This window comes from Pyrus communis, chromosome 9 (genome assembly GCF_963583255.1).
Source record: "Pyrus communis chromosome 9, drPyrComm1.1, whole genome shotgun sequence".
NCBI lineage: Eukaryota > Viridiplantae > Streptophyta > Magnoliopsida > Rosales > Rosaceae > Pyrus > Pyrus communis.
Genome location: NC_084811.1, coordinates 7,222,645 through 7,248,085, shown reverse-complemented (window position 1 = coordinate 7,248,085; position 25,441 = coordinate 7,222,645). Strand labels below are relative to the sequence as shown.

Sequence of the window (25,441 nt, the reverse complement as noted above, 5' to 3'; positions counted from 1 at the left end):
TCCCATCTCATCTCCTCTGCCCCTTTCCATTCAAAACATCTCACCTCATTTTCCTTCCCCTTTTCCAGTCTTTTTCCTTTTTCTTTTATTTTGGTTCTCGTCTGAGTTTTATCTCAGTTTTTTTTAGCTTGGTCTCAATTACCTCCTGAGTTCGTAACAAGCTTTATGCCCTTTATCCAGAGTTTTTTTTCGCCTCTTTTTACTGCTTTCTCTTGTTTACTTTTCCTTCCTCCCTCCTCCTTAGAAGTGATTCTATCCCCACCACTTCTTGTGCTCGGATATATTGGAGTAAATATGTTTTTATTTAAATATTTTAATTGCTATGTTTTTGTCCGTTGTGGTTTTTATGTTTGGGTTTATTACAATCATTTTATATATATATATATATATATATATATATATATATATATATATATATATATATATATATTTTATGTTTGGGTTTATTACAATCATTTTATATATATATATATATATATATAACCTAAATTGTCTTTAATCTTACTTTTTGATGAGGAGTAATCTCCTCCACTACTTTTGAAACATGAGAAAGCTTTCTCACATTAATTGATGGGATCCCTTCTCTGAGAGCATCCCCAGCGTGGGGTTTTGCTCGGGGGAAGGGGTCCAAAACGGAGGCCCGAGGGCCGGTGGCGTCGCTTCAGCGTGGGGGAGGCCGAAGGCAGGGGGAGGCCCGAGGGCCAGGCCCGTGAGGAATTGCCAGGCCTTGAGCCCGAGGTGGGGTTGACGCAAGGCTGACGCCAGGGTGGCGTCAGCGCATTATTTAATTTTTTTTGTGTCAGGCGCGTGCACCCCACCCGCGCGTGGGGGCGCGTCACCGACACAAAAAAAATTTAAAAAAGCAATTGTAGGTTACCGTTGGGAAGCCACGTGGCTTCCCACGGTGCGTTAGATCCTAACGGTCACTTAATGTGGACCGTTAGATCTCAACGGTAAAAAAAAAAAAGAAGTCAGATTTAATATCCACCGTTCGATCTGAGATCAACGGTGGATATTAAAATGCTTTATAAATTAAAAAATAAATGAAAAAATAGTTTTAAAAAGCTGAAAAGTTACCGTTGTGACACGTGGCACAATCTGGAGCGTTGGAATTCAAATTTTTTTATATCCAACGGCAGAGATTAATTAATTGAATAAAAATTTAAAAAAAATTGTAAAAAATTCAAAAAAATTCAAAAAAATTTGAAAAAAATTGTAAAAAAAAATTGTTTTTACTTTTCTATAAATACCTTCTCATTATCATCTACCTTACACAACAATTTCATATTTTCTCAACTACTTTCAATCACATTCTTTCTTTGTCTCAAAGTTTGAATCCATTTTTTTTCAACAAAATGACCACTGGTGCAGGTACGAATTGGTCGCTTATTGAAGATGTTGCGTTGTGTACTAGCTGGGTTGAAGTTACTCATAGTTCGCTTACGGGTAATGAGATGCAGTTGCGAGAAATGTGGAGTCTTATTCATACCAATTTTCTTGAGAAAATTGGTGGGAAAAGAACCAAAGAATCGATGTCCAGTCGTTGGAAATTACTTAGCCAATCGTTTAGTACGTGGAGAGACGCTTTGGCACAAGCTAGTAGTAATATTCGAAGTGGGGAAAATTACTCGGATCAGGTAACAATATATTATTTATTTGATACCCAAATTTACATTATAATTATTAGTTTGTATTATTTATTTGTTACATACTTACATTATAATTATTTGTTTGTATTATTTACTAAACTTGAAGCCTTCTTACTTATTTTCATTATATTTGTTACTTATATATATATATATGTATATATTTGCTAGTTACTTATTTTCATTATAATTATTTATTTGTTACTTATTTTCATTATTTACTAAACTTGAAGCCTTCTTACTTATTTTCATTATATTTGTTACTTATATATATATGTATATATTTGCTAGTTACTTATTTTCATTATAATTATTTATTTGTTACTTATTTTCAATATTTACTAAACTTGAAGCCTTCTTACTTATTTTCATTATATTTGTTACTTATATATATATATATATATGTATATATTTGCTAGTTACTTATTTTCATTATAATTATTTATTTGCTACTTATTTTCATTATTTACTAAACTTGAAGTCTTCTTACTTATTTTCATTATATTTGTTACTTATATATATATGTATATATTTGCTAGTTACTTATTTTCATTATAATTATTTATTTGTTACTTATTTTCAATATTTACTAAACTTGAAGCCTTCTTACTTATTTTCATTATATTTGTTACTTATATATATATGTATATATTTGCTAGTTACTTATTTTCATTATAATTATTTATTTGTTACTTATTTTCATTATTTACTAAACTTGAAGCCTTCTTACTTATTTTCATTATATTTGTTACTTATATATATATATATGTATATATTTTCTAGTTACTTAGTTTCATTATAAATATTTATTTGTTACTTATTTTCAATATTTACTAAACTTGAAGCCTTCTTACTTATTTTCATTATATTTGTTACTTATATATATATGTATATATTTGCTAGTTACTTATTTTCATTATAATTATTTATTTGTTACGTATTTTTATTGTGTAGGAACTTCAAGCACAAGCTTGGTACGCTGCCAAAACCAAAAGCAAAAATAAATCATTCAACCGGTGGGAATGTTGGAATATTGTCAAAGATTGTCCTAAATTTAGAGTTGTGCCAGTCGGTCCAGAAGTGCACATGAACAGCACCCCTCTACACTCTACACCCGATCATGTTCATGAAGATGATGCAGAAGAAGTGCCCGAAACACCCCTCCCTGAACGCGCGTCGGGTTCGACCCGTTTTCCAATTAGGCCTCAAGGTAAGAAGGCTTCAAAGAGAAAAGGGAGTGCTTCCAAGAACGATTATGCAAAGTTCATGGAAGAACTTACTCGCCAAGGTGAATTGACTTTGGCGAGGGACCTGGCGAAAGATGAGGCTGATAAGGCTAGAGAGGCATCAAAACAAGCAGCTGTTGAGAGAGAATTTTATGCTAATGAGAGAGAAAGAGAGCTACTTAGGCAAGAAAGGGAACATGTTAGAGAAGAAAGACGGGCTCAACAAGATCGTGAGATTATGAACATGTCTTTAGAAGGGAAGTCTCCAAATTCTAAATTTTTTTGGAAGTCAGAGAAAGCGGACGTTGTGCGAAGGAGGCGTGCAAGAGAAGCAATAGCAAGCCAAGGTGGTTCTAGCACCGCAAGAGAAGATCATCCTAGCACCACAAATTGGTTAAGTGATGATGAATATAGTACTTTTTGTAATCGGAGCCCATAATTTTCCAATCACTTTGGGTTGTAATTTATTATTTATTGTTTGTATTATTTATGTTGTTTCCAATTTCTTGAATATTTATTCAAATTAATTTGGTAAGTTATTTATTAAAAGTCCATTGTTCTAATTAAAAGTCCATCGTTCTAATTAAAAGTCCTTTACATAAACATAAACATAAAAAAATTACATATACTAAGAATTACATAAACATAAACATAAAAAAAATACATAAACATAAACATACTAAGAATTACATATACTAAGAATTACATAAACATAAACATAAAAAAATTACATAAACATACCAAATAATAAAACACACCAAATAAAATAACATAAACATACCAAATTCAAAAAAACACACTAAATGAACTTAATTATCTTCAGCTTGTTTCAATGCCCACTGGTGCTCTATCAAGTCAATTTGTCGGGCATTGTGCATGTCTGGCATTTGAAATGCAGTATATCGTTGAATGAGCCTTTCATTGTAACGTCCATCCCTTTGTAATGGCTCATGTTGCACCGGCTCATCGGTGGCGTCATGAGCACAATATATACGTGTTCTTGAATTGTTCATCGGGTCTGGCTCATATTCATCAACAGCTTCATAATCGTACTCATCTTCCACAATCATGTTGTGAAGAATGATGCACGTCATCATGATGGAACGAAGCGACTCTACATCAAACAATCTGGCAGCACCCCTGACGATCGCCCAGCGAGCTTGGAGGATACCGAAACAACGCTCCACATCCTTCCTGCACCCCTCTTGACAGCTTGCAAAGTGTTTTTCCTTTGCACTCCGCGGACGTGGCACTGTTTTGACAAAGGTTGACCAGCGCGGGTAGATGCCGTCAGCTAGGTAGTATGACCCGTCGTACATACGTCCGTTGACCTCATACGTAACTTTTGGTACCTTTCCTTGCAGGACATCGTTGAACACTGGGGATTGGGCAAGGACATTGATGTCATTTTGAGCTCCCGGAACCCCGAAAAAGGCGTGCCAAATCCATGTATCAAAAGATGCCACCGCCTCCAGAATGATACTTTTTGCTCCTTTTCTGTCCCCGTAAGCGCCTTGCCATGCACTTGGACAGTTTTTCCACGTCCAGTGCATACAATCAATGCTTCCAATCATCCCAGGAAAGCCACACATCTCCGCCTTCTTCAACAGCCGCTCCAAGTCCATGTGTGTAGGTTTGCGGAGGTACTCAGCGGTGTAGATAGATTCGATTGCTCCGCAAAACCTCATCAGGGACTCAAGAATGGTTGATTGCCCCATCCTCGTTATCTCATCCACTTGGTCTGCAGATGCTCCATATGCAAGCATCCGCAAGGCAGCAGTAATTTTTTGCTCAGGCAGTAGACCCATAGCACCAAAAGCATCTTTTTTTTGCACAAAATAAGAATCATGGTTGCAAACAGCAATCATGATTTTGTTGAACAAATGTCGTTCCATTCTAAAACGACGTCTAAAGTACGTATCAGGGAATGCACTATTAGGAACAAAATAATCATCCAAGAGTTCCATACCTCGTCGTTGCCTGCTTCTATCAAGGTTTCCGGAACGGCTGGGCCTGCAGATCTGAGCCGCAGCTTGGATGACTCGACGGGAATGTGAGGCTCTGCCCCTTCTTACTTCGTCATTTCTCATTTGACGCTCCTCATCCTCTTCCCTCTCATTTCTTACCCCCTGGTGATTGAAGATTGCTTCAGATTCGTTAAACAATTCTTCCTCTTCCTGATTGTATTCCCACATCATCCTTGAGGAAGAAGAAGAAGACATTGAAAGAAAGAAACAGAAACTATGAATAATGATACAGATTTTTGTGAATAAGGAAGCAGAAACTATGAATAATGATAGAGATCTTGAGAATTTTGGTGTGAGATTTGTGAGGATGGATGGTGGATTATATAGAGGATCCAGAAAGGATTAGGTTCTGCATAATGCCACGTGGCATGCCGTCATTCGTTACAAATCTGATGGAAATCTATCCTTTGAGATTATGAACCGATTATGACACGTGGCGCGACGTGATTGGTTAATAATCTTATCAAAAATCCATCACCAATAATTTTATTATTTTGTATTATTTAATAATACTTCGGATAATGACACGTGGCGCAACGAGAACGATTAAAATCCTTATCCGATATTACAATTAAAATTATTTTGTATTATTTTATAAATAAAAAAAAATACTAATATTTTATTGCCTATTGCCAGGGCTATTGATGTGTAACGGTGGAGATGCAAATTCTATTGCCAGGGCTACTTACTGTTCATTAAGGGCAGTTACTGTTCATTAGGTGGATTGAATAGTGTATTGCCAGGGGGGAGGGCTCCAACGCTGGAGTTGCTCTGAACAGAGAAGAAGATTAGGTCAGATTATGTCCTTGTACATTGTTTTTGTTCCGTTTGAATATTTACGGTTTTGATTTGAACATTTTGGTTTTCTTCAGTTTTGATTCTTTAAGATTTTCAAGCCCTTGAATCTCAAAAATTTGCAACGTATATTTTAATTTCTTGCATATATATATGTTCCCTGTTTCGAAGAAAAGAAGTAGAAGAAAAAGAAACAACAGCTTATTATTTTTTTTAAATTGAGTTCTGAAAGCAACATATAGAAAATGTGTGAGTTCGAAGGTTCTTTCATTGTGCAAGGAAGAACCTATCAGAAGAAGAAGGTTCTGGGCTATTTTATCCTGGGGACGACGTGGTGTTTGTGAACTGCTTGCACACTTTGGGCAGAGCTGCAAAATGTCTTAAAGAGAGCGACTTAGTCCACGACTCATCTCGAGAATCATTCACCACTCAAGGCTTCTAAATTTTTTTGGTTAACTTCGTTCCTTTCTATTTTAGTTTACAACATGATATGCGGGCTCTAATAAAAAAATTAGATATCAGATCCACTTTCCTTCCTCACTTCCCCTCCCTCAACTAGCATGTTGGATCCCCATCGAGGTCAAGTGTTATGCAGCCTCCGCCACAGAAAAGGTATTTTACATATCCGTTAGCCTCACTTTCTATCCATAAAGTACTTTGTTTGTATATATTTGTAGGGTTTGTGAAGGGGACTTGGATCCGGTGTCTACTTCTCAGGTTGCAGCTTTCTTTTTGCTTGGACCTGTTACTTTTATCTGTTGTTGTTTAACTGGCTCTTTTCAAGCCTTATACTAGTTTTTAATGGAAGTAATCTTGTTTGACGGAAAAAAAAAAAAACTGCAATATAATTTCATTAACCAAAGTGAATAGAGAGAAACAAGAAGGCTAAGGAACAACCTACAAAACAGAACATAACACTCTACAAATAACTAGTCTAAAATAAGGTTTGGCGGATCTTCAAACCAGAGACAATCGAAACCAGATGAGTAACGTTATTGGCCTGATGACGAACATGAGTAGAAGTAGCTCCAGTAATTGAAGCAATCAACACCTTATAAGAATCCTTCAATGCGGCTACAATCTAGAGTGAATGGCTCTCCAACAACAGAATTTGAAGTCCCCTACCTTCAATGCACAATGTTTGCTTTCCCTAGAGTATTGAGGTTGTGTGACAAACATGTCCATGGAACACAATTTGTGGTGTAGATTGAAGGGATACGAACACCTTATAATTTCATAAATTTCTAAACGGGAAATCCTTGGCTCCTTATGTTCTTCCTTGTCGAACAATCCATTAGAAGTTAATGATTTTTCTTGTAATTTAGGATAGTATTTGGTTTTATTTTACTAGCATTGAGTGTAAAGTGAGGCATATTGGCCTAACTTAATTGGCTACGCTAAATTTTGTTACAAAAATATAATAACAAAAAGAAGCACTAGCTGATTACAAACACGAATTCTTATTCCATTAACAAAAAATAAATAACATTAAAAAAGGAGCCATTTGTAACTTCAAAATTTGAAGAAGTATCTTCTTCTTCTTCTTCTTCTTTTTTATTTTTTATTTTTATTTAATAATTTTCCAATTAGAAAAAGGTTGTCTCCTTTAAAAAATAAAAAATAAAATAAAAAATCGAAGTCTATATCAACTCATAAATCTTCAAAACCGTGAGGTCTTCTTCAAATTATTAATGATATGGATGTGTAAATCGGATTAATTGTTTGATATAATAGAATTTCCTATTTGTAAACTCAAGCAATACATACATTTATTAAATGGGCAATGCTACCAAATCTTCTTAGTGAGACTTTCGCATTCTACCTTCTTCATTCTTATTTTACACCTTCAAAATGTAGTTCAATGATATCAATCTTTTATTTTCTGGTCATCATTTAAGGATCATATTTGCAGAAAATTAGCTAAATTTAAAATTATTTAGTCATATAACTATTAGCTAATAAATAGACGAACAATGTTTTATACCTGAACACTGAAATTTTATTAACGTTAACCGAACAGTTAAACAATGTAATTTGGTTAATTTTTAAAAGATTATCTAAAATTAGATGTTCTAATAAACAAATACTAGCATTTGCCTACACCATTTGTGTGTATGAACATATTTTTTTAGAAAATGAGAAGGAGAGAGGGAGGGGGAGAGAGAGAGAACTTGGAGAGAGTGGGAGATTTTTGTTTTTGGTTTTTTTTCTTTTAATTTTTTAATTTTAATATTGGAGGTATTTTAACATCACATGTAGATAAGTTTCAATAAAATGAAAGTAAAATTTGAACATGTGAAATTACATTATTGCCTATCATTTTTTTTTTGAGGAAGATTCTCTACCCTCCTAGTCCCATCCTCCTTTTTTTTTTTTGCGTAATAAAAAACTAAGTAGTATTTTCATCATTTTTTAATTGACAAAGAAAATTTCATTAATTAATAGAAATTATTATGAGATGGACCGAAAAATAAAGGAAGAAAGTTCAAAAAAAAAAAAAAAAAAAAAAACGATTGCTGACAATTGAACAACAAATGAATGAAGGCAAAGAACATGAGGATTGATAGAAGATGAGGAATCCAAAAAAATTTTGTGAGATTTTTAAAATTTGTAAATCGTGTTTGTTTACTATATATCATGTATTCATAAATTATTTTAAATATTTTAATTTAAAATTAATACAAAAATTAACAATACGATATAACAAATAAAATTCATAAATTTTTAAAATCCTCAAAAAAGATCCGGAACCTGTTGGGAAGATGAGAAGCAATGGTGTCAGAAACTACATCTCAATTATTTAATACTTTCAGTTACTCAGTACATACATTAATCAGTAGCTGCTGCTTACTGCTTCTTCTCCTAGACTACAAAATAATTTTAGAGACAGTTTGTCTGACCTTTTGTTTAGATGTTTTTCCTATTCCTTCTTATTTTATACGATCACAGTTATTACGTAAATATTTTATATTAATTTTTTTTTATAGAAATAATAAGATAAAAAATAATAAAAATATAAAATATTGACGTGAATTAATCGTGACCGCACATATAGAAGAAGATGAGAAGGACACTGAGGGCAGACATTCTGCCTCCAATAATTTTAGTACCTGCAACTGCATGCAGGATTCTCCTCCCTGCATCTTTCTCCTTTACCACCTAGTGTTTCCATGCAGGGATCATGGCCGTCTATTTTCGGGTGCTATTAACCGAACGATGAAATGGACGAAATCAAGACCCTAGATTGTGGATATAAACTGAGCAATGCATCAGCTTTTTTTTTTATAATTAAATCCCTTTTTTTTTTTCTTTTAAATTTTGGAGGTTGGAATTTCCCAGTAATGATGAAGTTGACTGGGGGTGGGACCACCTCATGGTCCGTGTCGCCTATGTAATCTTGCCTTTGCGTGAAGAACAAACAATTTACCATAAAAAACTAAATCTTATGTAAAAAGGAAAATGGAGTAGAAAATTTGAAAAGAGCTACATTCCAATTCTGGTAGGTTGCCAAGCAGATTCATCTCCTAAAGTTCCAACGAACCAACTCGGAATTGGAATGGCCTTTAAAATCTCCTTTGTTTTTTTCTTCTTTTTGAAAACATTTGTATTTTCAAGTGCTAAATGCATTAAGGAAAATGCTTTGTATTCTACAACGACTCATTCTTAGTTATTCTCGATTACTTTTAGAGAAGGAGTTATGTATCCAAACGAAATATCAGATACGAAAAACTGTGTGTGAAGGTGGGTTACCATGTCATTTGGATGTCTGCACCTTAGAATTTGTCTCTCCAACTCGAACAGATTGTTAACTAATTTTATTTTGGTGGTTTAACGGGTTATTTTAGAAGGGTGATTGCAAATATTGTAATGGAATTAAAAATATATAGTTTGGTAAGGAGTTGGAATCTCATCCTTTCTTGTACTTTTCCTTTTAGCTTTAATGACCTTCCTTCCTTGTGTTGCGGGTCATTCTTTGATTCCTCCATCTCATGACAAAAAGCTTTGTCTTCCATTATCCACTCTCACATGACAAAATAATTGGCAAGCCAATAATACCAAACAGCAAACCAAACGCACCGTTTCGGATTGCTTTATACTTACATGACGAAATAATTAGCAAGCCAACAACACCAATTAACAGACCAAACGCACCATTTTCGAATTTGCTTTATATATCTTTCTCACATGTGTAGTGTGGGTGGAATCGGGAAGAGATTTTCTTCGGATCTCTCTCATCAAATTCACTAATTAATTAATTCAGTCTTTTAAAATTTAATTCAGCGGTTAAAATTATTATCTTTTAAAGAGACCCACTGTTTATAGCCGTTGGATCAAATTTCAATAACGCATATTAATTGATTGGTGGGAGAGATCAGAAGAGGATCTCTTCCCGGTGGAACCGACCCACATCCTCCATCTAGAGATTGAAAGAGGAGCAAGTACTCCTTGAGGAAGGTCATGTAGTACATCGTGGTGGGGCTGCCCTATATCCAGTAACTTCCCCCTTATGGGACAGTTTGTCGACTCGACAGCTACATTACACTGAAAAAGGAGAGGAGGGGCTTGGAGGACACCATCCATATTCTGGGTCTACTTTTGTTTTGTTTTTGTTTTTTTTTTTTTTTTTTCGGTTTTGAGTTGAGCGATATTGTTGTTAAGTTAAAATTAGTTTGTCACTAACAGAGTTCGAACCCTCGCCGTTCTACTTGTGTTTTAATTACTTGTTTCTTCCTCTCCCCTGCCACACTTTGGAGCTGGTTTTGTTGCTCCTCCGAGTCCCCTCAATAAGTTGGATTCGAACTAGTCATTCTTCCTAGTTATCCATTTGGGTAGGACCCGAAAGCTTCGGTAGGGCTAACTAACTATGAGATCTCCCACACATGGTGGGATCAACGTGAAGTTGAGTGTGATAAAAATGCAGGGGTATCATGCTTTTGTTAGAGGCTTCCAACAGATGATTGATCGGGTACCCTACGCAAGTTTTTTCTCCTGAGATATATCCCTTGGGTGGGGCAAGTTGCGTCCCCATCACACAAAAATGAGTGTGAGGTCGGTTGGACCACAATACAGAGGCTCATATTTTGTCTATAGATCGTACGGGTGACTTGGTCCCCCCAATCGGACCTAAGAATTTGGGTTGGTATTAGGAAAGGAGAGATCTTAAACGAAACATCTCATGACAAGTAATGAAACGTTAAAAAGAACTTGAGTTTTGAGGATGCCCAATAAACCTGGAAGCGTTGATATGAGCAAGCTATCTTTTCATATGTCAAAAAACTGGAAATGCATGATTCTCCAAAGAGAGACAAAAGAGAAGATGGATGTTAAGTAATATTCCGAATATAGATTGAACAACAGAAACAATGAAACATATTTTCTAAGCTGACAGCCGCTACAAGGGAGAGAGTTTCTTGAGTTGAAAAGAGTTGCTTCAAGTTCTGTTGAGCTAAATAACTACAAGCATATGGAATGAACGGAGAGGCGATGTTCGCACCTTTCTACTGAATTAACAAGTTACGTTTTCCACTTGAACATATGGATGGAACTGTGAACTCATGCCACTGCGTCAACTAGAGAAACAAATTTCTTCATCATGCTTTTACATCGGAAGCATGCCTCCGACACAATGCATCAGCTATTATGTCGTACAACATTCAGGAACCCAGGCCAAAAGGTTATTGAAAGTTTCTTAAAGAAAATTTTGAACCTTTCTCTTATCCGTGGCTCTTAGGTTGATAGCACATTTGTCTTCATGCCCATTAGCCTATCCCTTCTCTCTTCAATGCGAAAAAGATGATTCATTCTACTCTCCTCAAAACGCCCCGTTTGGTCTTGACCCATGAGTTGTTATTCTACCAGCCGTTTCACCCACTGCTCTTACACTGTTATTCTCCAACCCACTTTTAAGCCAAGCAAGGTTACTTATATCTGCGGCAATTGCAGCCAATTCGAAACTTGGAAACAAGGGAGGCTCGGAGAATTCCACAAGTTCTGGCCCCAACAACGAGTTTTGAAAGTTCATACCACTCTGTGCACAACAGCAACCGTGGCCACACTGATCAGGCACTGATCGCTCACCATAAACTCCTTCGAGAAACTTATTTATGCCAACATCTAGTTTTGATGCTTGAACAAGAGGTCCTTGCACTGGAATCGGCCTGGGGAATGATGATGCAGGCTCCTGGCTATTTGATTGGTTATATACACTAAAAGCACTGATCCTTGCCATTGGTCTAAAGAGAGTAGGCTGTTCGGTGGCTTCATGACTAAATTGAACTTCCGATGACCCATTGTATTCATCTTGATCATCCATATGCTCTAAAGAACTGACTTCTCTTCCTTCCATAGATTTAGATGAATTGACGTCCCCATACGAGAAGGTCTCTTCAGATGATCCTTTTGTTTTGTCAAAGCTAACATCTTCAACCATATTACCAGATTCTAACTTTATTTTGTCAGGGTCCATGCACCGACGCTTTAGTGTGGAATTCCAATGGTTTTTTATGGCATTATCTGTCCTCCCTGGTAGAAGCCGAGCAATTGCAGCCCATTTGTTTCCATGGATTGCATGGGCTGCAACTATCATCCTATCCTCCTCATCTGAAACAATTCAAAACCATCAGCCTTCTTCTCCAGGAAGACTCATGTAGACATGAATTCACGACAAATGGGCTGGATAGCCGACGGAAGAAAGTGATAAGATTGAAATTATATGATATCAGATTTCAACATAATGCACAATTCCACTAACCGAATATGCATATTACATGTAACAACTCAAGCGTGCCTGTTCTTGAGGTAGATCCCTCCTACTATACATCAACGTATTATATACATGGTCTTTTCAGTAGCTCATATCAATCCGTTAAATTCTCTTAGATTCTTAAGCGCAGAACAGCCGTTTAATTCAGCAATGTATGCTACACATTGATGTATTCTATTTCGGAAATACGAGAAAGCCTAGCAGAACATGTGAATAACAACACAGTCCGATTCGCGGCAGGTAACGATTGAATCAAACTCACGACCAAACAAAACATCACACGAAATTCTCTAAACGTATACAGAACACTGTCTGAATCATGGTCAAATGCGAAAGCTTGTTAACATTGTGCTCAAACAGATAGTGCAAAAACCCAACTTGAAATCAAATTGAATCTCGTTCAGTAAAACGCTTGAAACAAAATCTTAATGAAAAGGCTGCAAAAGCAGCAAAACCATCAATTCGAAATTCAAAGTTAGAATATCATACATTTGATTAAAGAATTTTAGGGTTCAGTTTAGAACAAAGTGTACATACCAGTAAAGGGCTTGCGCTTGACGGCAGGGTCGAGCTGATTACACCACCGCAGGCGGCAAGACTTGCCGGATCGTCCGTCGATTCCTCGGGCGATCAAGCTCCAATTCCTCGCCCCGAAATTACTCACCAACCGGGTCAGCACCGCGTCTTCTTCCGGAGACCAAGGACCCTTCACGTTGTCACGCCCCGATTTCCTACGGCTTCCGCCTCCCGCCACAGCCTCTTCGCCGCTATCTCCTCCGCCGTATCCGGCGTCGATATCGACGGCGGCGGGGTCGTCGGCGACTTCCGTTTCCATCTCTATCCTGTTTTGATTTGTTGGTGTTTGGAATTGGAAGTGGATGACAGTACTCGTACTCGACTACCTACCTGACTTAACTACAAGAGTAGACTACTAGTACTGCTACTGTTGCTGTTGACACGACAAAAGACTTTATACGACAATTGTTTTCTGGATTTTCTGTTTTTCTTTCGAATATCTGAGGTGTTTTGTCATAAATTTACCTTTGCGCCCTCCGCGGAAATTTAACAAAGGTTATGAAGAATAGTGGTTTAGGGACTTTAATAGACATTTAGAATTCTTAAGAGTTCATTCAAATTTAGGTGTATTTAAAAAAAATTTATGGATTTTATAAGATTTTATTAAGTTGGAAATTTTAAAGATTTTTTCCTTTACCCTGAAGGTATTACGAATTTGGGTTTATTCTTACGCGTCTATAACAGATTCAATCCTTTGATTCTTAAAATGATTCTTGCCTTATTTGTTATGTTACCGATGGTTATCCGCACAAGGCACATTTCCAAGTGGTTGTGTCTTTACTGTTTGGAAATACCACAATATTTTGAAGGTCCACGAAATGGACCTTAGTTGAGAAATCTTCGAATTGTTCCAAGACTTACCGCACCTCACCATGCCAAACTTGAGAGACATGGTTGAGAGCTCTTGTTGAGTATATTCAAAATACCTGCGGTTTTTATCCACCTTTGAGACAATGTCGCATGTATTGACCATATTAACATATAATACATCAACAAAGTTATTGTGCTGTTATCGCATCAACAAAGCATCAAAAGATTGAAATCAAGCAAATCTGATCCCAAGACAACCTTGCTGACCTCTTCTTGAAGTCACTACCAAAGTCAACCTTCCAGAAGTTTGCCCGAGGAATTGGTAAATTATGAAATTGAAGTTCCACCATAAAACCAATTGACAATATGAGGAGTAGCCCAATATCATATAAGCACATAGCAAACCTTGTCCCTCATCGATGTAGGACAACTCTCAACACGCCCCCACATGTGTGGCAGATTTTCAAGCCTACACGTGGACAACAATTGGGTGACGTGGAGCGCGTGTGGCCGTTAGGCTTCACACGTGGACAACCTTGCTCTGATACCATGATGAAATTGAGGTTCCACAATAAAACCAGTTGGTAATATGGAGAGTAGCCCAAGATCATATAAGCACATAGCAAATATTGTCCCTCACCGATGCTGGATAACTCTCAACAGTAAGTATAACTATCTCATTTGCAATGCTTGTAGTTCTCATTTGGAAGTTCTGTCAAACTCAGGAGGAGTATCCAGAAGTATACTCTTGAGCTTAATGTACTCTTTTTCCCTAGGATTAAGAGCATTTTTCCTACTGAGTTTTTATTACTTGACGAGATTTTAACGAGGTGCCCATTTTGGGCTGGACATACCCTTGTGTGCGTTCTACTTGCTTCTTGAAGGCATTTAGTTTTGACTTAATGAAACTTCTCACTTTTCTCCTTACACTATGAGTTTTTGTCTCACCTTGGGTTTTATTATAGCGAGGTTTTATGAGTTTTACTATCAATGCACTATTCCGTACATTTTGAGACTTGCATTCGCTCATTTTGACGACTAGACGAGATGACTTCACTAATTATTTCTACATCATCATATGAGGACCTAACGCGTCATTTACTTGAGTATTGACACACTCATTCCGGAGATAGCTTCACCAATCAAAGAAAGAAAAGTAAATATGATCCATACTTACATATCTATCATCAAATAAGAATCCGTGCTTACATCTTTGGAAATGTAAAATAAGATATAGATGTAGGCCTAACAATTTTCCACACGGGTTTGTGTTCCCGTGGGGTTTCACCTCGAATGGGTCTGGTATGAAAGATAAAAAGCGGGGATGGAGATGAACTTGGAGAAATTTTTTGTTATGGTGTGCGGGGAGGGGCTGGATGGCACTTAATGTGACATCCCGTCCCGAGATTATAAAAACGTATGTGTGAATTTACCTTTTTACCCCTAGTTTGTTACATTTACGTTTAGTGTTGTTTTGTGTGGTGTGGCATGTGTTGGACCACACACACACACGCACACACACTGTCTCTATCTCTCCCGTGATTCCCTCCCCCTCTGTCTCTTTCCTGTCTCTCTCTTCCTCCCCGAGTCCTCTATCATTCTTCTTCTTCCTTCAACGCACGGACAAACACCAAACTCACCCAAACCATCACTCTCCGAGGAAACTAAGGACACCTTCGAACTCGTGAAGCTCGTACGAGTGCAACCATACCATTTTCAGGTGAGAAATCCTTCGTTTTCACGTCGATTCGAGGTAGTCCGATTTAGGTACTATTCATGCAAACTTAATCTAGCATGTTTTTGGGATTTTAAAGCTTGTAGATGTCTTAGTGAGGTCCCAAGGAGCCTCGGAGTGCTTCGTTGGACAAATTTGGACGTCGGGATAGCTTGGTTCGAAGTTGGCCGGTTTTTGAGTTTGAAGACAGGTATGATTGCGTGGTTTTTAGCTTTTAAAACTAGTCTATCGTGATTCTACTAGTCCTAAACTTCATTTTGGTCCAAGAATCATGAAAATTGGTTGAGAAACGAGTGAGAAAACTAAGTTTGAAATTTTCCCAGTTTTCCGGCGCGGGCGACGGCACCGGAGACTCGCCGGAGAAGGTGACGGAATATTCCGTCAAATTTGACGAAATATTCCTGACGCCGTTAACGGAATCTGTCAAAACTGACAGAATATTCCTGACGCCGTCAGTGTGCACCGCACGTGCCTGCGCGTGCCGGCGCGTGTGGCCGTGCCTTGGCTGGCTCGTAGGGGCGCGTGCGGCGGAGGAAAATTATTCTAAAAATATGGTTGTGATCCTGAGGTTGTGTAGAGCACGTTGGTATATTCATTTGTCCAATTTGAGCAATGTATGAGAAGTTATTACGAGAAGTTGGTTATGTGCTTTTAAATTAACGTTTTCGTAGCTATTTCACATATAGGTGATTCGTATCCCAAGGACGAGCGTGCACACTCGAGGCAGGGGGGCTACGACCCTTCCACTTATCAGTGAGTGGGCTTTTGGTTTTCCGTATATACCTATATACATTTATATTCCCAGAAAATGTTTAAAAAGGGTTATTTAGGTTATGCCATGCACCATATTATTATTGTTTATGCATCATCACATGCATTAGTAGTGGCATACATATATATATGCGTATTTGGTGCTGTGGACGCACAGGTAAGTGGTATTCGTACTTACATACAGTAGTGACTTGAGATGCTTAGAGAGCTCATAACCTGCACCCCCGGTGTTAGTGCTCCCGCCCAGAGTAGGGCACAGTCCTTCACGTGATGTTCACCTCCCACACCATACGCTCAGCTTGGATCCAAGTTAGGTGCACAGTCTTGTCGTACAGACCACATTAGGTGGTTCCGACTCGTAGGTGACCCGCGATTATTCGCACAGCCTTCACGTGATCGTAGCACTAGAGCGTACATATGTATTACACCCAGGCTTGTCGTACAGACCACTTTAGGTGGTTCCGACTCGTGGTCAGGTTCAGTTGTTCAGTTATTGAGTTTGAGATCTGAGCTCTATATGCAGCCGTACAGGTCACGTTAGGTGACTCCGGCTTCCAGATGTTATGCTATTGATGTGATATATACCTAAGCACTTGCATATCATTATGAGGCTTTGACATGGCACATTCTTTAGCATGATTGATATACCCTTGAGCATGTTTGGCATATTGATACATACGTATATATGTTTATTTTCTGGGAAGTATACAGGTTTTACGGCGAGGGGTTAGAATGTATTTTGCTAAATGGTTTTCAAAGAGCTTTGTTTTTGCCCACTCACGCTTTTGTTTTGCGCCCCTCCAGGTTCTAGTTGCTTAGCAAGTTCGGTGGTCTCCCAGAGGGCTTTTCCGGCATTTCTGACAGATACTCACCAACGTAGGGTCACCTTCGGGTGTACTTATGTCGCATCCTTTCTTTTGGACTGCTGTAGACTTGCTCTGAATTTGTGTCTCACATACGGTAGCACTTGTCTTAGTATCTTGTATGCTAGTTTTTTTTAATTATTCGTATTTTTATATTACTATTTTATTAGCTTCCGCGCGTACACATGGTTACGTCACCTCTGCGTGACGGCCAACACGCCCTGATCTCGGTCGGGGTGTGTCACTTAACCTTGAACCAAACCCACCCCGTTTTGAGAAAATATAATAATTATTTTGTATATAATTAATTTTTTTAGTACATATGTTAATAAATAAATAAATAAGTTTTGGCTTGCTTGCAAATCCTTCACGGTGAAAGATGTTTTCGGGACTTGATTAAATTAGGAAACACTTTTTGATGTTCGAATTTGTTATTATGATTATTCTTATAATTATTATTTTTTTAAAATAGTCTAAATTTTCAGTTGAACAAAGTATTTTTATTATAATTTTTTAGTCTTCGTTCTATTGACACACCCCGACCGAGATCAGGGCATGCTGGCCGTCACACGAAGGTGACGTAGCCATGTGCGCGTGCGGAAGCTATTAAGATAGTAATATAAAAGTACTAATAATTAAAAACCTAATAGCATACAGAGTACTAGTGTATGTGAGACACAATTCAGAGCAAATCTACAACAGTCCAAAAGGAAAAGATACGACATATATACACCCGAAGGTGACCCTACAATGGTGAGTGTCTGTCAGAAATGCCGGGACGCCCTCTGGGATAAACCACCGAACTTGCTAGACCACTAGAACCTGGAGGGGCGCAAAACAAAAGCGTGAGTGGGCAAAAACAAAGTTCTTTGAAAACTCTTTAACAAAATACATTCTAACCCCTCGCCGTAAAACCTGTATACTTCCCAGAAAATGAACATATATACGTATGTATAGGTATGTCAATCATGCTCCACAATATGCCATTCATGCTTACAATATGCCATTCATGCTTGAGAATATGCCACAACAGAATCTCGTAATCAAATGTAAATGCTCAAGCGTAATTCACATCAATAACATGTAATCTGGCAGCCGGGAGTCACCTAACGTGACATGTACCGCTGCATATAGAGCTCCAATCTCAACTCAACATCTGAATCTGCACACAAGTCGGAGCCACCTAACGTGGTCTGTACGACAGGACTGGGTGTAATATATACGCTCTAGTGCTACGATCACGTGAAGACTATGCGAATAATCGCGGGTCACCTACGAGTCGGAACCACCTAATGTGGTCTGCACGACAAGACTAAGCACCTACTTGGATCCAAGGCGAGCGTGTGGTGCGGGTGAACATCACGTGAAGGACTCTGCCCCTCTCTGGGCGGGAGCACTAACACCGGGGGTGCAGATTATGAGCTCTCTAAGCATTTCAAACTACTACTGCATAACAACATGAATACCACTTACCTGACACTTACCTGTGCGTCCACAACACCAAATACACATATATATATGTATGCTACTACTAATACGTGCGATGATGCGTAAACAACATTCATATGATGCATGGCATAAAACAAATAACCTTTTCTATTTAATTTCTGGGAATTAATATGTATATAGGTATATACGGAAAACAAAAGCCCACTCACTGATAATTAGAAGGGTCGTAGCCCCCCTGCCTCGAGTGTGTACGCTCGTCCTCGGAAAATGAATCACCTATACGCGACAAAGTTACGAAAACGTTAATTTAAAAGCACCTAAGCAACTTCTCGTAATAACTTCTCATACATTGCTCAAATTGGACAAATGAATATACCAACGTGCTCTACACAACCTCAGGATCACACCCATATTTTTAAAATAATTTTTGGACCACGCACGCGCCCCCACGCGCCGGCCAAGGCACGGACCTACGCGCCCCCCACGCGCGGCCACGTGCCATGCACACTGACGGTGTCAACAGATGCCGTCAGGAATATTCCGTCAACTAACGGAATATTCCGTTAAATCTAACCAGATGCCGTTAACGGCGTCAGGAATATTCCGTCAACTTTGACGGAATATTCCGTCTCCTTCTCCAGTCTATCCCCGACGCCGGCGCCATCGCCGTCGCCGGCACCGTCGCCGGAAAACCTGCAACTCACTATATCTCTCTCGTTTTTCCACCTTTTTCCACGTTTCTTGCACCAAAATGAACCCTAAAGCTAGTAGAACATAACCCAACAAGTTTTAAGGCCTAAAATGACGAGATTATACCTGTCCACGAAATCAAAAACCGGCCAACTTCGTACAGGACGATCCCGACGTCCAAATTTGTCCAACGATACACTCCCAAGCTCCTTGGGACCTCACTAACACGTCTACAAGCTTCAAATAACCAAAAACTAAGTAAATTTAATTTGCATGAACAATGTTCAAAACGGATAACCTCGAAATTACGTGAAAACGGCTACATCCTTACCTGAAAATGGTATCTGTGAACTCCTCTCAGCCTCACGAGCACGAGGGTGGTCTTGGTTTCTTAATTGGTGCAGGTTTGAGTAGGTTTTGTGTGTAGTCCGTGTGTTTGCAGAAGGAAGAAGAAGAAGAAAGGAACTCGGGGAGAGAGAGAGAGAGAGAGAAAAAGAAAGGCAGAGTGAGGGAATGAGGGAGGGAATCCCGGAAAGAAAAAGAAAATGTATGAGTGTGTGTGGTCCCACAACCCACACAACACAACACTAAGCGTAACCAAATAGATTAGGGGTAAAATTGTAATTTCAAATGTACGTTTCGTTAGTTTCGGGACGGGATGTTACATCTATAGTCGTAAAAAAAAAAAAAAAAAAAAAACTGTACATAATTGACTGTTTTGATCAAAATATAATATTTGATAGTAAAATGAACAGAGTTTACACGCAAAACATACGTCGAAAAACCAAATCTTGGTTGCCACTTTCCACCGAATCAACTTCTTAGTCTTCTTTCTTTTTCTTTTTTTTTTTGGTAGAATAGTCTTCTTTCTCTTAATCATCAAGAAGTTTTTATTTAATTTATGTAAAATAATAAATTGTTGGAAGAAACAAAACATTACAGAAGCTCAAAAACAAAAGAAAAGCACCTAATTAGCCCACCTGCTATATGTGGACTCGATCAATTTCAAGGGTCTTTTACGCGTGTGAATTTTTAGGGTTCTTCAAGTATTTTTTGTCCTGATATATTTTCAATTTCTCACCAAATCATCAACCGCGTAAAGTTGACATGTATAAATGAGAAGGCGACAAAGGCAATTAAAGTATTTAATAAATATTGTTGTTTATATATTACTCACTTTTGCAATTGTACTGCACATCTGTGTTGGATTTAGGATTTGAATTTTGGGATCTCATATATTAAGGTTCAAGTGTTTTAAATAGAAATAGAGCGCAAAGCGTGCAAAAAAATAAGTTTTAGTTTATTTACTGAGACATTTTGTCGAACATTTGGTAGGTTTGTTGTCATCCACCAAACCACGTTGAATACATGTCAATATATATCGACATATTCTAAAGTAATCTAATTAGTGATATCGAGAGAAGTTGTCGAGTCTTGTCGACACAACCTGTTGAGATATGCATAACATGTATTATATCAAACACTTGACATGTACAAAAGGAACCGGTACCAATATTCAGAGATTTCTCAAAAGATCCTGATATATATATATATATATATATATATATATATATATATATATATATTTTTTTTTTTTTTCAAACTCTGAATAATTTTGTGACCATTTTGGTCCTCATGTGCATCCATCCTCGCGGGACATGATATGGCAAATTAGTAAATTGAATCGGCATGTGACTGTTAAACATTTCTTCATAATATCACTTAAAAACGGATAATATAAATTTCTTGGATAGTAATGTTTATTCATCCACGATACCGACATGAACGGTGTTGATTCTTGAATGCTAAGGCAAAGTCGCTTTTAGTCGGAATTATTTTTGCCAACAACTGCACCCCATGCATATTGACCACGACAACTTCAAGGATCAAAACGTTTCTTTTGAATATGACATGACGACTAAAATAAGGTTGACGATATCAGTGATGTGACTTGTAGATATTTTGTTTAACTTCTGTGATTTTAATAGGTCAATATTGGAATGAACGTGTAGTGGTTTAGGGTTTCACCAAATGAGAAAATGAGCTTAAAAAACCAATTGAGTCCCTGGTCCCTGACACGACATCTAAATCAACCTATCTTTCGATTCAGTTTACGGAATGAGATAAAGTAGGACATAAATGATGAATACTAAGAGTTAAACAAAATACGATAAAGTATGACACAAATGATGAGTACTAAAAGTTAAACAGAATGCGATAAACAGTTGAAATAGACAAATATATAATGTAAGGATAAAAATTAAACTTCGTATAGAGTACTCAGAGTAGCTAAAAATAAGCCTTTTAATTTATAGATAATACTTGCATTCCCCTTTGGGGGCGTGAGCCCCTTACTAATAACGTATCTTGGTCGTATAAATTTTATAAACAGAATTGTTCAATTTCTTCATCTTTATTAAAGATCACCCATACAAAAAATATTTTAATCGGAGATCATTCAGTCATTTAATATATAGAAAAAATAGACAATGTATATATCAAGTACCATATTCATGATAACCTGTCTATTTATTTCGAAACATTTGGATGACTAAAGATGTCCAATTTGAATAATTTTTTGTATAAGTGATCTTCAAATGAAAATTAATAAATTAAATATTTTCGATCATTGATTTTATTCGACTAAAGATAAGTTATTCGGAAATAGTAGATATGTACATCCCCATACGGGAATGCAAGTATTATCCTTAATTCTTCAGAGAATTCCTCCTAAATTAAATTAAAAAAAGAAAAAGAAATTTACACACACACACACACGAACTTTTCCCCTTGTATAAATTAGTATTTCCAATGTCAACGTTCTTCCGAGCTGAATTATTCAGCGAGAACATGTCCTACTATGTTTACATTGAGAATTCAAATCCAATTCTTCTAATACCCCGCGGGAGTTCCCCTTTTTATACTTCGTCAGCCTGTAAAGTACGTAGTTTGGTCACGGTCCAAAGGATCTTATTCAACATGGTTTGTGCTTGAAGAACCAAGTTTCTGACTTGATGTCCGTTCATATCTTAATGCTAGCATTCTCTGATGAATCAAACTGTTAGCTGGATACATGATACCAAACAAATACCAATTTATTGCCTAATTTGTCACCTAATCGTGGAAATAATAGGTCCCCAACTTCTTTCCAAATGCCTATATAAACATAACATATATCCACCTCTGAGATATCACAAGAGATACAATATCTTCATAACAGTACACAATTCTCAAACTTCTCATTTCCCCTTCAGCTAGCTCTTTAATTTGTTCCCATATGGCACGCTTAGTCTTTCTGCTAGCTTGTGCTCTAACTCTTTTGGCTTCCTCAGTAGCCTCTGGTGCAATTGTTGAGCATTCTTTTAATGTAAGTCTGGCCTCAATTTGGGTATGCTCACGAATGTTTCCAGAATGGCTAAAAGTGCATTCTCACGTCCAAAATTTCTTCTAATTCAATTTGACGGAAAAATTAAAATATTTGTTAGTCATTGAAGCGGTTTTTAGAAACAATATTCAAACGAGCTCTTTGAGATCCTTGGTTTACCATGCATATTTCCTTACTAATTATTTGAATGTTTACTTTGAATAATAGTAATTATAATTTTTTTTCTTAATTTCTATTGCTTCAGGTGAACAACTTGACTGTTAGCCGACTGTGCCGAAATCAATCGATTACTGTAGTAAATGGAAGCTATCCAGGACCAACTATCTATGCACGAGATGGAGACACACTTGTCGTCCACGTTTTAAATCAATCACCATACAACATTACTATTCACTGGTAATTATTAGTTTACATTTCCAAAACCATTTGCCACTCAACATATTCTAGAACAAAAGGAATTGTATTTGGGAGCACTTACTGAAGCACACAGCTGCATTTCAAGAAAGATCACCTATCAAATTTGGGAATCACATGTATTAGAGAGTGTGTTAGTTATGTGTATCTAAATCACATTACTTAGAACAAAATGCATATCCATATTTTCTTAGTTTTTTTATTTTTTTTTTCCTGGGTTAGCAAACCCCCCCCGGGGAATGTTGGGTTATGTTTTGTTAATGTTTTATAGTTTCTTTCTTAATGCAGGCATGGAATCTTTCAGCTTCTGAGTGCATGGGCGGATGGACCTGCATATGTAACTCAATGCCCTATACGCCCTGGACAAAGCTTTACATATAAATTTAATATCACCGGACAAGAAGGCACCCTTTGGTGGCATGCCCACGTGTCGTGGCTCCGCGCAACCGTCCACGGAGCACTCATAATCCACCCGAAAGTCGGTCGATCCTTCCCCTTCCCCAAGCCAGCCAAAGAAGTTCCCATCTTATTGGGTAATTAACAATCAAACTATACAATTCAACTTAGTTTACATTAATCATGAAACACACTTAAACATTGATTTTTATGACTAATTATAAACTGTTTGATGGAATTGCAGGAGAGTGGTACAATGGTAATGTTGTTGACATTGAGGAAGAAGGCCTAGCTACCGGAATTGCTCCTAACGGTTCAAATGCTTACATCATAAATGGACTTCCCGGCGATCTATACGACTGCTCTCAAAATCGTATGTAACCATGCATGCATGCACTTAAATTTATTTATTTTTATATTACTTTTGCATGATGAATATTAACAATTTTAACATTAATTTATCAGAGACATATCAGCTCAATGTGGTGAGAGGAAATACCTACCTCCTACGCCTAATCAACGTTGCACTCAATAACCAACTCTTCTTCAAGATAGCTAATCACAACATGACAGTTGTTGCCATCGACGCCACCTACACCACACCTTATGTCACAGACGTGGTGGTTACTGGACCCGGTCAGACCACTGACGTTCTCGTCAAATTCAATCAACCTATCGGATCTTATTACATGGCTGCCACTCCGTATGCTAGCGCGAACATCGGCTTTGATAACACGACCACTAGAGGCATCATTGTTTACAAGAACTCCAAGTCATCAAACCCCATAATGCCGGCCTTACCTAACCCTCGAGACACGCCGTTGGCCCACAAGTTCTATAGTAATATCACTGGCCTCGCCGGTGGGCCCCAGTGGGTCCCGGTCCCACTACAGGTGGACGAGCGCATGTTCGTGACAATCAGCGTGAACTTGGAAGTGTGTCCCGAAAATGCCACATGTCAGGGCCCACTCTTTAACCGATTGTCCGCTAGCATGAACAACGAGTCATTTGTGCTCCCGAGCAATACATCCATGATGGAAGCACAGTTTAACAACGTGAGCGGGGTTTACACCAGAGATTTTCCTAACGAACCTCCGATAAAGTTTGACTACACGGACACGAATGTTAGCTTCGATCTATCGCTGATATATGCGCCAAAATCAACCAAGGTCAAGACGCTAAAGTTCAATTCGACGGTGGAGATTGTGCTTCAAAACACAGCATTTTTGGCGATCGAGAACCATCTGATCCATCTCCACGGCTTCAATTTCCACGTGTTGGCACAAGGGTTTGGTAACTACGACCCGATTAATGACCCCAAAAAATTTAACTTCATTAATCCGCAAATACGTAACACAATTGGTGTGCCAGTTGGAGGATGGGCTGTGATTAGGTTTCAAGCAAATAATCCAGGTTAGTTTTCTTAATCACCTCATCAATTAAATGTCTTGTATTTTAATTATATTAGTACTAGTTAATTTCTGATTACTTGTTTTAAACTATTGTCCCAGGCATCTGGTACATGCACTGTCATTTGGACGTTCATGTGCCGTGGGGGCTAGGCATGGCTTTTGAGGTTGAAAATGGACCGACACCAGAATCTACTTTGCCTCCTCCGCCACTTGATCTACCCAAATGTTAGAAGTTGTTTGGAAGACCTCAAAATATTGTTTCGTTTTTTGTATTCTTTAAATTATAATATCGTGGTCGATTTCATTCTTTTGGTTACAAATCAATAACTTTGTAATAAAATTAGTCACAGATGTATTGTATAAGTTGGTCATCATTGTTTGACTAAAATCACAATAGATTATTTAATTACTCATATTTGAAGTGTCCTAACTTATTCACCGAATGACTTGACATCCTTTTGTTTACTTAATCTCGTTACCTCT

The 25,441-nt window shown here is 37.7% G+C and overlaps 2 protein-coding genes across 2 annotated transcripts; one reads left to right on the top strand and one right to left on the bottom strand.

The window, feature by feature from the left end:
- Window positions 1-11,016: 11,016 nt before the first annotated feature.
- Window positions 11,017-13,365, bottom strand: LOC137745809 (transcription factor MYB1-like). The gene is made up of 2 exons (XM_068485821.1): window positions 12,995-13,365; window positions 11,017-12,294 (listed from the first exon to the last, which is right to left on the bottom strand). The coding sequence occupies exons 1-2, from the start codon at window positions 13,290-13,292 to the stop codon at window positions 11,507-11,509; spliced, it is 1,086 nt and encodes a 361-aa protein (XP_068341922.1). The 5' UTR covers window positions 13,293-13,365; the 3' UTR covers window positions 11,017-11,506.
- Window positions 13,366-22,628: 9,263 nt separating this feature from the next.
- LOC137744026 (laccase-7-like) lies at window positions 22,629-25,188 on the top strand. The gene is made up of 6 exons (XM_068483886.1): window positions 22,629-22,718; window positions 22,981-23,132; window positions 23,439-23,683; window positions 23,791-23,919; window positions 24,012-24,959; window positions 25,058-25,188. The coding sequence occupies exons 1-6, from the start codon at window positions 22,629-22,631 to the stop codon at window positions 25,186-25,188; spliced, it is 1,695 nt and encodes a 564-aa protein (XP_068339987.1).
- Window positions 25,189-25,441: the final 253 nt, after the last annotated feature.

Bases quoted from the DNA above. Each gene is read 5' to 3' on its own strand.
- LOC137745809 (XM_068485821.1), bottom strand. From the start codon at position 13,292: ATGGAAACGGAAGTCGCCGACGACCCCGCCGCCGTCGATATCGACGCC. The intron at 12,295-12,994 runs GTATGTACACTT...GAATTGTTTCAG, and splicing joins CAAGCGCAAGCCCTTTACTG to ATGAGGAGGATAGGATGATA.
- LOC137744026 (XM_068483886.1), top strand. From the start codon at position 22,629: ATGGCACGCTTAGTCTTTCTGCTAGCTTGTGCTCTAACTCTTTTGGCT. The intron at 23,684-23,790 runs GTAATTAACAAT...ATGGAATTGCAG, and splicing joins AGAAGTTCCCATCTTATTGG to GAGAGTGGTACAATGGTAAT. The intron at 24,960-25,057 runs GTTAGTTTTCTT...CTATTGTCCCAG, and splicing joins GTTTCAAGCAAATAATCCAG to GCATCTGGTACATGCACTGT.